General features: G+C 38.8%; 1 protein-coding gene across 2 annotated transcripts in view; it reads left to right on the top strand.

Moving 5' to 3' along the window:
- Positions 1-14904, top strand: part of htr2cl1 (5-hydroxytryptamine (serotonin) receptor 2C, G protein-coupled-like 1) — a 141225-nt gene extending 126321 nt beyond the window's left edge. For both annotated transcript variants that reach the window (XM_036146273.1, XM_036146272.1), the window contains exons 6-9: positions 7248-7411; positions 7508-7655; positions 9538-9773; positions 13552-14904. In XM_036146273.1, the coding sequence (XP_036002166.1) occupies positions 7248-7411; positions 7508-7655; positions 9538-9773; positions 13552-14121 (1118 nt within the window). In that variant the 3' untranslated portion in view covers positions 14122-14904. The remainder of the gene's footprint in view (positions 1-7247; positions 7412-7507; positions 7656-9537; positions 9774-13551) is intronic.
- The last annotated feature ends 314 nt before the right edge of the window (positions 14905-15218 follow it).

Here is a 15218-nt window from a genome sequence, read left to right as displayed (position 1 = left end):
AGGCTGTCCAGATGCTTTAGATTTTATGTTATCTTCTTGTAATTTAATGAGGTATAAAGCAAGTTTTTTATGGTGAGTAGAAGCTGAGGTGAAGCTGGAGTAAGTCGAAATTACACTTTAAAGTACTTCTCTTGACCAGCTTTTTTTTTACACGCTCTGAGTGAATCATTGTTTGAGGAGGGCCACGGGATAGCCTCATCAGTCAGATCTATAGACCCGGGAGGGTTTTGCGCATGCACGTGTGCAAGTAATGGTAATGACTGAGTTCAGGATGCTGCCAAATTCAAATAGGATTTTTATGCTGGCCCGGGCAGGAACTGTGCCGGAGCAAACAATGTACCTTGCACTTATCTGCCCTCACATCAAGCATGATTCAGCTCAAGGACTAAGATGACCTGCTGTTTAGCTCTCACCTTCAGCAGCTTTAACACAGAGGATTTGTTTTCTCACTGCTGTGTCCTGTTTTTCTCGGACCAGCAGACACTTTCCACTTCAACAAAAAGAACCCCTTTAAAATCAGGCGAGGCACATTAGGCAGTGTTATTATCAGAGGTCAAAAAATCTGCTGGGCCTTCAAAGCCTTGTTCCCACTTTAGTCTTTATCAGCACTGTCTCTTAACAGCAAAAATGCACCTTTGCGAACATCCATTAAACACTAATAGATTTTAAAAACACTAATAGCAGGTTGATTTATTACAGGTGCAGCTCTCATTACCTGCTTAATGTGTTGTTCTGCAGTGCGTTAAGATTATTTCATTTCATTTCCAGAAAAAAAATGACACATCACAGCCTAATGGGTAAAACAACAAATGTGTCTGGGTTGGTTTAAAAGGAGATAATATTGTGTTTTCTCCTTGTTTTTTTTGTGCTCATTACTTGATTGTGATCCACTACGTTGTTCTTTTGCCGAACACTTCTTTGAAAGTAGTCTAATTTAACGTTAAAGTGGTGTTAAAGCTATTTTTGTTTAAGCATTAATTTATTTCAAATGATGAAGAAAAGCTTTAGCTAAAAATGATTATGCTATTAGAATGTTTCCAACATTATTAGCATATTGCCCTGTACGTTTTGCCCATATGCAAATTTTATGAAAAAATATTATAGCCCCCAAAAAATGCTACAAATATAGCAGCATAACATATTACATATTTTGGGTTCACTTTTTATCTAATAAAAAATGCCCTCTTACACACTTCTTTTGCACCATTTAATGTCAAACAGAAACAAAATGTGTTAATAAATTTGACTGATGAAAGTGAAATGTTCAGTTGAAATGTAGTCAGAAACAGCTCACAGGCATAGCAAACCTTTACTGTAAGGTTTATTTAATTTTTTATTTCATGGTGGATACGAAATTAGGTCTGGGAACAGGCTAATACGCTAAAAAGACATTTAGCTTCAGCAAAATGCTACAATTATAGGAACATAAAGTATGCCTTTTTTAATTTCCTTTCACACTTGAATTTTCACATCAGTGAACTAACTGAATTTCAGATAGCCTGATAGCAAGATAGCCTGAGTTCATTACAGTTTCATTTATTAAGTGAAAAGAAGAATCAAAGCCCCCCCGACCCTATGCAAAAACTTGATTGCCCCTAGATCTAGTTATGCCTCCCTTGTCAGCAACAACGATCATCAAGTGTTCTTCTTGGCTCTTTTCTGACCTCCTGAAAGAGTCTTTGATGCTTTGGTAGGACGGTCACCTCTGTTCTCTGTTTTCTCCATTTAAGGAGAATGGTTCTCGATGTGGTTCAGCCTCAGAGATTGTTTTTTAACCATTTCCAGGCTAATGAAGTAAATTACTTTGAAAACAAAGTTCCACAAACTCTCTTTTCCTTAAAAACAATGATAGGTATACCATATTCATATTTGGCTTGCAGTGGCCTGGTTTATTTTACTGTTTTTTTTTCTCCAACCTGGATCAAGTCTCTTCCAGTATACAGCCGATGAGTTCCTCCAGAACAGTTGCTGCCTGACTCTCCCTCCACCAGAAACACTTCCACCTGGACATTGCTCTTCTTCATCGTCACAAATATATTCATCATGGATCTTTGACATTTTAATGTTGACAGCTCCAAGCCTATCAATTCCTTCTGGCCCACTACTCGTCGGCACCACAGACATTCTAACCGGTGTGTTGATCACAGTGTGCTGGCCTCCCCAGCTAGGTCGGCTAACTCTCCGGTCAAGCATGATAACTTCCTCTCCAACTTCGGCTTCCTTAACAGCCGCTTGCTCACTGGCAAAGGACAACTCATCCAGGATAAATTTGACTTTCTGTGCCTTTCTGAAATTTGGCAACAACCAAATGACTGTTCCGATCTTCACGACTCTACTCCAGCGGGGTTTATTTACATGTGTCAGCCAGGAAGGACAGGTCACGGTGGAGGCCTCGCGGTTGTTTACCGCGAGAAGCTCAAAGTGCTTCCTATATCTCTGCCTACTTTCAATTCAATGGAATGCGTAGCCTGTGAACTCCCCGGTGCTACTCCCACTATTATTGCTACTGTCTACCGCCCCCCCTAAACCACACAGTGTCTCTCTAAATTAATTTGCTGCCTTACTCAGCCATCTTCCGACCCTGTCTCCTAACGTATTATTAATGGGGGACTTTAATATACATTTGGAAAATTATAATCTTCCCCTATCAAGAGACTTCCTATCATACCGGGATAGCTTTGGTTTTTATCAATTCTCTGACTTTTCCACTCACATCAAAAGACCCTGGATTTAATCTGCTGCTCTGATCTCATTCCATCCAACTGCACAGCTGATGATCTCCAGATAACTGACCATTTCTTCCTCATGTTTGATCTTTCCCTGCCTATATATATATATATATATATATATATATATATATATATATATATATATATATATATATATATATATATTTATATATATATATTTATATATATATATATATATATATATATATATTATATATCTATCTATAGAGCGAGTAGAGAGAGTAGAGAAGTAGAGAGATGAGAGAGAGAGAGTGAGATAGAGAGATGGAGAGATATATATTTGATATATATAGAGAGTATATATTATATATATAGATATGATAGATATATAATAGATGTATATATGATATATATTTTATATATATATATTGATATATAGATATATATATGATATATATAGACTATATATATATATATATATATATATAAAACCACAATACCACATCTTATCTCTTACCGGAAAATAAAGAATATTAATATGATCACCCTCTCTTCTCACATCACCAGAACTTTGATCCCGGATCCCACCCCTGATGAACTGGTCACTCAATATATGGACCAACAATTATAATAATCTTCGCCCCATCTCCGAGTTACCGTTTATCTCCAAAATACTTGAAAAAACAGTTGCTACTCAACCCCATTCTCATTTAATTCAAAATAACCTCTATGAACAATTCCAGTCTGGTTTGAAAACTACTCTTATAAAAATCACAGATGACCTCCTGATGGCAGCTTACTGTGGTTTATTCTCCATACTCATCCTTCTTGATCTAAGCGCAGCCTTTGACACCATACTCCATACTACCCTCCTCAACAGATTATCGTCGATTAGTATCTCTCATATCCCCTGAGACTGGTTTTATTCCTAGCTTAGTGGTCATTCACTCATTCAAGTGATTCAGTTCCTGTCCCTCCCCTGTAACTTCTGGTGTACTGCAGGGCTCTGTCCATGGACCTCTGCTCTTCACCATATATCTTCTTACCCTTGACAATATTTTCCTTAAGTTTAACATTCAGTGTGATTGCTACATGGATGGCATCCAGCTCTATCTACCTAGCAAGCCTTACTCTGTCTACACCTTCCTCCCTCACCATGTGTTCGTCTGAAATAAAATCTTGGCTCTAAAATTAAACAGTGATAAAACAGAGCTCCTCCTTGTAGGAACCAAATCAGCATTATCCAAAATACACAGCTCTCTCCTCACCTCAGGTCAAGAATCTGGGTGTCATCCTTAATAGCTCTCTGTCCTTCACATGTCAAATAAATGATATCACTCGGTCTGCATATTTCCATCTGCACAATATTAACAGTTGCGTCCTTCCCTCTCTCCTCGTTCTACCTCTATACTTGTTCACAGTCTTCCCGTATAGATTATTGCAACTCCATTCTGTTTGGTCTCCTGCACAAAACTCTCCATAAGCGCCAACTGGTCCAGAACTCAGCTGCTCGAATCATTACAGGTACATCTTCATTTCATCACACCGCCCCTGTTTTACAGCAACTTCTTTTGCTCCCATTCAAATTCAGAATTCAATTTAAAAGTCTCCTCTTTACATTCAAGGTCATCCACAACCTCACCCCTCCTTACTTATCTGATCTGCTTCGTGGTATCTCAGCCTCCCGTTCCTTCAGATCTTCTTCCTAAATCCCTCTCTCTGTTTCCTTTTTTCGCCTCGATACCTTTGGGAGCAGAGCTTTTTGTCTCACTCTGCTCCCAAACTCTGGAACTCTCTCCCGTCAGACATCTGTAATATCTCTATGTCTATATCTCTACTCTACACCTGTTTAAATCCAAAACCAAAACACATCACTTCAAGACTGTTTATTCTCTGTGATTTTAACTTTTATTGATGATGTTTTATTTGTTTTATTGTTGTTGTTGTTGTATCTTCAGTCGTAAAGTGCCCTTGAGTGTTTTGAAAGGCGCTTCTAAATAAAATATATTATTATTATCATTATTACTATTATTACTACCACCAAAACATTTTATGAGTCTCACCTTGGCACAGAAATGGACATTAAGCTTTTTTTCACTTAAGTCAAATGTTAAACATGTTGAAGATCACACTAGGGTCTTTCTTCAGAACTCAATCTTGCTTTTAATCCATTGCAAGAAACCATGTCGTTCTAAGGACCTTTCTGCCTCTGTTTACGGTGATGTTTGATGTTTAAATGAAGCATCTTCCACCTCTCTGCATATGTAGGATGTTGTTGATCATGAAGCGTTAACGTTCCCAACTATGAATCTCTCACTCATATCTTTACTTTAAATTCTTTTGGTATTTGGCCATTACTATAAGTCATATTTTTTTTATCAATAAAGCTATTCTCGCCTTGTTCTTGCCTTATTTATCCTCCTACATATCACTTAGACAATCCAATCACAGAACTGCATCCCAGGACTTTATTTCCTTGAGTGTTGTGTTTGTAAGATGAGAACTTGGAAAGAGGCATTTTCTTACTTTGCCCCGTAAACATGGAAGACTCTGTGGCAGGATCTCAAGTAGCCACGTTAATTCCTCTGGAACAGCAAAAATCTATTTTAAGAAAAGCAAAGAAATCTTTCTCTGAAACATGCTCTTGTTTTCAGGTCATATTTTTCTTAGCTTAGATTAATTTGAGTTGAATGCTTTAACTATTTGCATTGTTACTGTGTTCGTAACTTTTTTTGCTTGTTTGTTCTCTTGTAAATGGGATCTTGAATCTCATTGGGTCCACCTGTATAAATAAAGGTTGAATTAATGAAAATTATTATATGTTATTAAATACATTTATATTAGGGCACAACCCATTGTTTTTTTTTTAGATCTTTTTGCCTGCTTCATGTTATCAGAGAGGTTGTATGTATGTTGTTTCCTGACTCTACACTAATTACAAAGAAATCTTTATTTTATGATTTTTGTAGACAATGTTTTGCTTCACTAATAAGCATATTCCACAACTGGACATTATCTTTCAACTACATAAGTCCAATACCAATGGGCGTATTTCACATTCTTGTTTTCTGTTGGAAACTCCCTGTATCTTTGCTGAATTTACCTATTGTTGCATCCTCTGCTGTAGGAGCAAAGCTTTATTTAGACATCTGTGAATACTATATTTTTCTACAAAAAACTGAGCCTATGGGTACAATTAAATACAATCTCAATAGTCAGGCATCATTCACTGCTACATCGAAAAGTAAATATGGCTGTAAAAACAGCTGATTGTAATCAGGTTTGATCCTTTTTTTTTTTTTACTAAAACAATTAAAATAAAATTTACAGCAAATGTTAAGTTGAGTGACGTGTATTTTCAGTTCAAACTTTGACAACAGAAGGGTTTTTTTCAGGCTAAGGATCGTCTTGTCCATGTAAGCTTTGTTTATCTCTTTCATAGAATCTTCAAACAGTCTAAGTTCAAGGGATTGCTCCAAGCAACTTCTAACTTTCCCACTAAGAACATCTAATAGTCAAAATCTATGAATCACTGCTTTTTCATTTGTTACCATTGGTTTAAATGATGTAAAACATTGGTGCATTTCCAGAACATTTTTTATCCTCCATAATATTACTTGCCCTCAAAGCTGTGGACATTTTTTTCACAGGTTTACATGTTTTCAAATGACATCTTATTATATGATCAGTCCAAGGTCTTTGAAATATTCCATTGTGAACCTACAGCTTCATGCAAGCACAGAACAGCGCAAAATGAATGAAGCTTAGAAAGTCAATATCAAAAGCAAAATGCTTGTCTGTCTAAAGCTGTGTCTGGAATTGACATTCACACCATCCGCAGGCTTTTGAATACTAAATCAGCTGATTGTGGACCAGCAGTAGCATTTTGGCATCAGCAGGCAGCATGAATTTGACTTTTAAATCATAGCACACTACTTCAGGATTTGCCACTTCTTTGTGATTTTTCACTGGAGACTTATCAGTGTTCAAAAGCCTCTGTTGTATAATTGCACACAATTGTGTTGATTTTATTATCTTTGTCAATATAGCTAAGTTAGTGTAGAACATATCCAATAATACCATTGTTGGCACTTTGATCCCTGGTCTATGCATGAATGCAACGTTCCTCACTACATAAGCACCAATGAGCAGCAGGGAGATTTTTTTTGTTCAAGTATGCATTTTTGTATTCATCTAGCTGGGAAGAAACTCAGTAGAAGTTTTCACTTTTACTGACAATAAATACGTTTTAAAGTGGAGTGTTGAAAACAATTGCATCTGTGTTTAATACCCATTCCACAGATTTATACAGGACTGTTCTTGGAGAAAAAATATATATATAATTTCAGCAGATGGGCAATAGTAGTCTATACAGTTTTGGGTGGATGATTTGTAAAAAAAAAAAAAAAAAAAAAAAAAAAAAAAGGCAAGTAATTTGACTTGGAAATCTGCTTTGAACAGGGACAATGTCTGACTAAAGATGAAACTAGTGTGTAAATGCAAAATCCTTACCTCAACGATCAATATCTACTTCCTGCTCTGTTTCTTTCTCCTCAGGCGTGTCAATGCCCATTCCCGTGATTGGTCTCCACAATGAGGACAAGGTTTTTGTTAACGGCAGCTGTGTCCTCAACGAGGAGCGCTTCATGCTGATTGGTTCTTTTGTGGCCTTTTTCATCCCACTGGTCATCATGGTGGTGACTTACTGCCTCACCATACAGGTAACCTTTCGGGAGCCTACACATATGCCTCCAGGCCTGGAAATCCATATTCGTGTGGTCTGTTTTCTCTTCATCGTTCCATCCTATCCTACGCAGGTGCTCCAGAGGCAGGCCACCGTCTTCCTGTATGAAGCAAAGTCTTCTTCCCAGCAGCCTTTGAGTGCACCAGCAATCACACTGCAGCCTCCAGCGAGCCCATTCCACCTTCCAGAGATCAATACGCTTGATCCTCCAGACTCACAAGGTAGCTACTGATCAAAAGCCAAAAGCTGTACATTGATCACTGTGCATTACTTGTCTTTCCACATTACATTTATAAAAAGCAAAAGCCCATTTCAAAAATATTCTCACCTAATGAACTTTTTAAAATTTTCCATGGTACAGCCAAAAACTTTAATGCATTCTATGTGATAGACCGTCATAAAGTAGCACATAATTATGAAATGCCAGGTCAATGTTTTTTTCAGTTTTTTTACTGGTAACAATTTGGAAGGAATGGCTTGTATGTTGCTTTCGACACCTTTTAATTGGATACGTTTCAATTAAATTCAAGCTTAGATTTAAAAATTCAGACTTAGGCTTTACTTTGTGGTGACTCCATCAGGGAAACTGACTCTTCAGCAGCTCACAGAGTAAGGAAGTAGCAGACAGTATCATTTGCAGACAGCAACAAACAACAACTATTTGTGAGCAGGTATTAAAATAAGTTAAGGATAAACACTGAGCTCATAGCTAAATAAATTATGGTTTGACAAAACTCAAGTTCAATGAAACCAAACGCGGACGTTTTTGACCAACATGCAAAATGATGGTCAAAAGAAAACTAACACATCAGCCTGAGCACATAATGCCAATAGTGAAACATGGTGTTGGCAGTATCATGCTGTGGGGAAGATTTTCTTCCAAATGAAAGCCAGTTAAGAGGTTTTTGGGGGATGGCAGTAGCTAAATAAGGGGCAAAGCTGGAGATAAAACTTCTTAGAGGCTGAATTAAGATTTAGGATGGGGATAAGAAAATTCACCTTTAAAACTACAGCAAGCTAGTTTTTATGCTCCACTTATGACTCTAAAAGTGCTGAAGCCCTGTGTTCCTTTAAATCAAAGTTAAAAAACTATTTGTTTAGAGTTGCCTTTTAATGTTAATGTTTTTGTTTGTTGTCCAGCTTGTCTTAACCTGCTGCTACAATTCTTTTGCAATGTGCTTCTGTAATGTTTTTATTTCCTCTCTCGTGTATTCTTTTTTTGTTCATGCTCAGCACTTTGAATGGTTTTTTAACTGAAAAATGCTTTATACATTAACTTGCCTTGACCTTAAACATTGAACCAGTGCTATCTATTCATGTGTTGGAATGTCCCAGTCAAAGTAGAGACCTAAATTCACTGAGACTCATGAATTCAGTTTCAAAGACAATCTTCTTCACACATGAGGTATTGGTCTATATGTGCAATGGAGCCAGGGCAAAAAATTCAGTTTTGAATTATGCAAATCAATTATCATTTTCCTTTTATTTTACAAGTACGCACTGCATAAAGTCACAGGGAAGAGTGGAATTTTATCACAAACCTGACGTAATTTGGAAAATGTCTCGGGTTATAGACACTTTATTCAATCTGTCTCGCAGGAGCTCATGAAAGCTTTACGGAGTTCCAGAAATTGGACCATTTTCTCTGTTCCTGTTAAAATAGGCAGCAAACTGTTTTTGAGAGTTGCAGCAGGGAGGATTTAGATGGCAGAAAGGACACAGGAGGATTCCTCCAATGACATAAAACTGATCTGATCGATATGAGCAAAATGCGCACAGTTTTGCTTATTTAGAGATAATTCTTTATGATGGGGTGGTCTTCACCCACATATCGGCAAATTTATTTTTAAGCTGCCTCCTCATGTGCCCAAAAAAAATGGAAATGTAATATCTTAACACTGGTTGTGAAACATGCAGCCATTTTCTTGATAGCTAAATTAAAGGTAGGTAAATAAATGTTTTGCAGTTTGAAAAATAAGGCTTGTATTTGATTTTGATTCAAGAGCTACATTTTCTCCAATATTTGAATTGTAGTTTTACTTTTTTTTCTACCCTTAAACTTCATAGATCCATGTATTGTCTCTCTTTTTTTTCTGTGGACAGAACTAAAGCCCCCACCCCTCCAAAGCAGACGAAACACCCTGAGCTGTCTGAAAGGCCCGGAGCCCAGCATTCTGCTCAGCGCCTCCACCTCAGACAGCCTCAGCATCATTCCTAGCTCCGAGGCCGCATCGCAGCTCAGCTCTCCAGCCATGGGGCCGGGTAGAAGTGACGCGTCGGGTTGCCACGGCAGACGAGGGATGATGCAGGCCATAAAAAATGAGAGGCGAGCCTCCAAGGTGAGAAGGGAAACTGCAGGCAGGCCAGAGGGCTGGCAGCCAAATAAACACCAATGAATACCTTTGTGTATTTCGCTGGCCCGTGTTATAAACACAAACAACTAATGTATGCTTAGAGAATCTTGATTAGGTTTTTCTTCTGCCAGAAAAACAGCATTGATCTAATATGATCCAAAATACCTTTAAAGTTCTGCTAAATCCATATGAATCATGGAAGTTGTTGAGATTGGGGACCTCCATCCTGTCCATATCCATTAGGACAGGAACTGGGTTTGTTTTGGGGGTTTATCCCTTCCTTGCTGGAATTGCAGAATTTGGCCCTTTAACTCAAGAGTGACTGAAGTGCAAAGGAAATTGTATTTTTTTTCATCAGAGAAAACAATGGTTATGAGTAGCACTTTTGTAAGAGAGGACAGATAGAAGTGACACAGCTCAAATTGTGTTAGTACTGCACCGCTGCACCACAGTGAAATGCAACAAGTTGGATAAAAGGAATCACTTCCCTTTTCCTAAAATTTGTGGGATTTTTAAATACATTAATCTATTTAATTTAATCCATTAATTTATTTTTAGGATGTGATAACCACTTGGTTTGTGCAGTGAATGTTTTCAGTCTCGTTCATTTGTAGTGGTGCCAGTGAAGGGTGAGTATTATTGGTTATAATGTGCCAGTGTTATTGAGAAATTGATCAAAGTTATAGGAATATCAGTCTGTAATTAACCTATGCGTAGCAGTTTTGATAGTGTTTATTGTGTAGAACAGGGCTTTTAAACCATGGTCTTCTGCAAGAGGACTGGAATCTGAGACCCTCTGGTTTAGAACATCAGTGACGAATTTGCCCACATCTCTCCCTGGAAAAGCCGTACTTCCCACATGCCTTGCTCCGTCAGTCAGAGCATATTTTCCAGCACCTCGGGGATAACTGCCATTAGGAAGTCTAGTTTCCGCCGAGGGGTTTACTGAGTCAGCAAGAAACATTGACTGCAGAGATTCACTAAACAGAGTTTCTTGGTCGAATTCCAATGTCCTGTATTTGTACTGCTTATACCGGCTATTAGCCTATTTAAACCGATGCTGATTTCTCCAGAAACAACAATAATGAACATTGTTCTAAATGTTTCTTTCTGGGCTTACTTACGACATTAATTATTTATAGTAGGAGCAAAGGTGCTGACACAAGGTCAGAGAGAGCAGTCTCTGTAAAACACAGGTTTACTTATTAGTGATCAGTGCAGTTATCAATGGCCCCACTTCTAACCTGAAAAATGGACTCTGTGTTTTCCCAACAGAACGCAGAGCCCTACCTCGACTTGCAAACACTTTCAAATCCAACATGTTCCATTACAAAATGAGGTTGAAAACTAAAACGATGAAGACAGAACAACTTTGCTATAGCACATTCAGCCTTCCTGTAATCTGCTAAAAGTCTGGATTTCTTTTAAAAGGGGACACATGGTTTTTAGTGCTTCTTTTTCACATTGAAATCATTCAGTTGTGGTCTCTTTATAGTGAAACTACAATGCTTTGGTCTGAATTCCTTGTTAATTCACCCCCTCGTTCCCCCTTATTTGTCCCTGTACTGAGGTGGGTCTGAGAGCAACTCGTTTTGGTGCTGTCTCTTTAAATCTAAAGGAGGCACTTCATACCCCGCCCCTCTCCAGGTCGCAGAGTGTTCCACTCCACCCCGTTCGGCTATTTTTGCAGTATGCTGGGGGATGACGTAATGAACAACCAAACATTTTTTCTTATCCACTTGTAGCTTTGGCATCCTTCAGCTTGGACTTCAAAATCACTCAGAGAAATAAAAATAGTGGATTGGCAAAATTGGTAAGCAGGAAGTCCATTACCTTGTTTAGCAGTTCCCCAACTAATATTGTGTCAAAATTGTTCAGAAAACTGAATAGAAACCAGAGAAATCCAAATGACTTGAGCAATATGACCCAAAGAGAAATGAAAGATATCCATGCAACACCAGGAGAGACATTCAACTCTTCTGGATTCCGATAGAGTCCAAGTACACAACAAAATATATTTAGAAAAGTGGATTTTGCATGATGTGCCCCCTTTAAGTAGCAGACTGAATGAATGGCCTTCGTATGAAACAGTTTTCTTTTAAATAACTTGTTACACTTTTGTTTTCTATCTTACTTCATTGTTTAAACACCTTAAATATCTGCATATACCTAACTTTGGGTCTTCTCTGCATGAAAAAGAGTGTTGTGACTTGACCTGGTAGCTGTGTGTTCACTGATAAATAAATAAAAATTAAAACATTTTTGGTGGTCAGGCCCAGTCACGGTTGTTTCCGATCACCAGCTGATTTCTCAGTGCACCTGTAGTCAGCAGTCATGATGACAAAAGAAAGTTTGATGAGATTTTTATGTATTTGTGTCTTTTTATGCTCGTTTCCAATTTGGCATCATCTTTTTTTCAGAAATAATGGCACAGTAGAATCTGTTGAGTGGTTTCGTGCACTCAAACTTAAATTTTAATAACATTAACTCCTGGTAAAGGCCTGACCAAACCCCATCTTACCTGCTTAGGGGTGTATAGTATTTTTTTCTATCTGCAAAGTAATTTTAAATGGTTGAAACGAACCCAACAGGGAGATAAAACTAAAGACAGGGTTAAACGACATGACACCTTGAAGCCTCATAATAAAAGCATTTTTTTTTTTGTCACGTAACACTGATCAAAACTCTTAAAAGCATGCCACTCCTGAGTTTATTGGCTTCAGTGTGAAAATTTCTCCTGTAGTGTGACGAGATCAAAAGAATCCGGTTAAAACAAACCTTGAGGTTCTGCCGTCACAGTTCTTTTGTTCTGTTTAAGCTGTCACTGTCACTGAATATATTTGTCTCTGTGTGAAACAAGGATAGGTGAATTTTTCTGACGCAGGCATTTCCTAACAGAAAATGTGAAATTTCTTTCCCCCGAATATTCAGAGCAGTTCATGTCACACACTATCAAATCCAGCCAGGCAATTTGAGTGACGTCAAAAAGGTTGGAGTTCTGCCAGCGTCGCAGAGAGGGGCCTGACTAAATTCAAATTCCTCTCTAATGACAAAGGAAAAGCTTATACACTTACACCATGGAGGCATAACATTATGACCACTGACGGGAAAGGGAGTAAACTGAGTATATCCTCATTTTGTAAAATTAATATTAAATCCTCAAAGTTGATGTGTTAGAAGCAGGAAAAATGGGTTTGAGATTTTGAGTGAGTGTGACAGGGGCAACATTTTGATGCCTGGAGGACTGTGTCAGAGAATCAGGCCCAGTCAAAAGACTGTAGTTCTTTTGTGGTGTTCCTGTATTTAAAATGGCCAATCTATCTGTGAAGAGTGCATCGAGGAAGCAACTGTGGTGAACTTGTGACAGAGTCGTGGGTCAAAGTTTATTAATGCCCATTGGGGAAAGAGGGATGGCCTGTGTGGTGCTATGAAACAGAAGCTGAAGATTTAAACCTGGTTCTCCAAGGTAGCAATACACAGAATATCACAGTTTGCATCCCATGCTGACCTGTGTCTACTGCAGAAGGAGCCAACAACAGAAATGGGTCCGATGAAGCCGATGTGGGTGGACTGCTTATCTGAAGGAAAATGTGGCACACATGATCACACACCTTCTGTTATCATATATATATATATATATATATATATATATATATATATATATATATATATATATATATATATATATATATATATATATATATATATATATAGCTTGACTTATGATTTTACTTAAAATGTTAACTTCTTTTTTTTCCTTTAGGTCCTGGGAATCGTCTTTTTCCTCTTCCTCATCATGTGGTGTCCATTCTTCATCACCAATGTCACCTTTGTTCTGTGCCGGGGCTCGTGCAACGAGTCGCTGCTTCATGATCTCCTAAACGTCTTCGTTTGGGTGGGTTACATCTCCTCCGGGGTCAACCCTCTGGTCTACACCCTTTTCAATAAGACCTACAGGAGAGCCTTCTCCAACTACATAAGGTGCCAGTACAAAGTGGGGGCCAATGCGGCCGGACAAGGCGGCAAAACCCTCTTTGCGCCCCAGCAGTGCCCGTCGCACGCTGTTACCCCTCTGCTGCCGAGCAGCCACGACAAAGCAGGGGTGGACCGCAACAGCAACTGTCGCAATGGCAGCAGGGGAGATAATGGGAGGCTGACGGTGGACCCGGAGGACACAACAGATGATGGGACGCAAATCGGATTAGCGTCACAGAGCCTGTCGGAATGCCACAACCCCGGCATGATTTCGGAGACAGAGCCAGAAACGGAGATGGAGCAGGAGCTGTCGCTCATCAGCTACCCACCCCCCAGAGAACACACGAGCAGTGTGTGACTGCATGCTCACCCTTGTTCGGTTTTCATTTTGAACGTGGCAGAGCCTTTTCACCCGGGGACTACTGCTAGGAGAGTCACTGAAGTGCACTACTTTTATCCACCCGCCAGGGAAGCAGAGGTGAAGAAAGAAAAAAAAAAACGTAATTCCAAATATGTTTGCTGTCAGCTTTGCCAAAATGTTAGGTGTCACACCATAAAACCACACTCAGGTTTTGACCTGTATGTTGACGTGCTCATCGACCAAACCATGCGTTGCAACCTCTGGAGACTGAGGTATTGACTGAGGCAGGGACAAAGTGAAGTGGGACTCCCTATTAACCTGGTATGAAGTCAAGCGGCCCTTCAGAGTCCCACTGATGCAGGTTACAGAGCCCAGCACCGAACACACTGCCTCTGCATCAAACCGTGACTTCAAGCCCTCGCTGAGAGTGAAGATGCAGTCCGAGCTCGACACCGAGCAAACCCAGCCAAATACACGTCTGAAACAGTCAAGCTTGACAGACTGAACCTTTTCACAATGTTTAGCTGACAGAACAGGAAACTCAACTAAGGAGACTTTCTCAAGACTGCAGTGAAAGTCTCCCTGAGAGGACAGAGATGAAGGAATGTGCAACTCTTGGCTCTGGTGGACATCTAGTGCCATCTACTGGTCATGGATATATCTTGGGTTGGTAGTTAGTAGATAAAACAGCCAACATAGGGGGGTGAAAAAAGAAATAAAAGGCACAGTCCTTTCATCTGTACTGCTTTTGTTGTCAAATACAACCACTTTGGAGACTCAGATCTTCCATATGTTTTTACTGAAATTCACCAATAAAGTTTAAACTAAAAGAAAAAATGTTTTTGATAGAGTACACAACTATTTTACAGATTATCTTTAATAGGAACAAAACTTATAACTTTTTTACAGCTGCCATTCAGAATAGTGATGAATTTTATTTGTCATAAATGTCAAGGTTTAAAAACTGATGTTGCAAGATCTTCCTCTGTTTTATATCCTAGAAGATGTGCATGGAAATGGACAAACCTGCTTAGTGTGTAGCTACAGTATAAGCAAGAGCTGAAAAGGAATATTTTTTTATTTGCTTATACCAT

Source organism: Fundulus heteroclitus, chromosome 14 (genome assembly GCF_011125445.2).
Source record: "Fundulus heteroclitus isolate FHET01 chromosome 14, MU-UCD_Fhet_4.1, whole genome shotgun sequence".
NCBI lineage: Eukaryota > Metazoa > Chordata > Actinopteri > Cyprinodontiformes > Fundulidae > Fundulus > Fundulus heteroclitus.
Note: the sequence above shows the minus strand (reverse complement) of the source record. Positions and strands in the feature narration are given on the sequence as shown.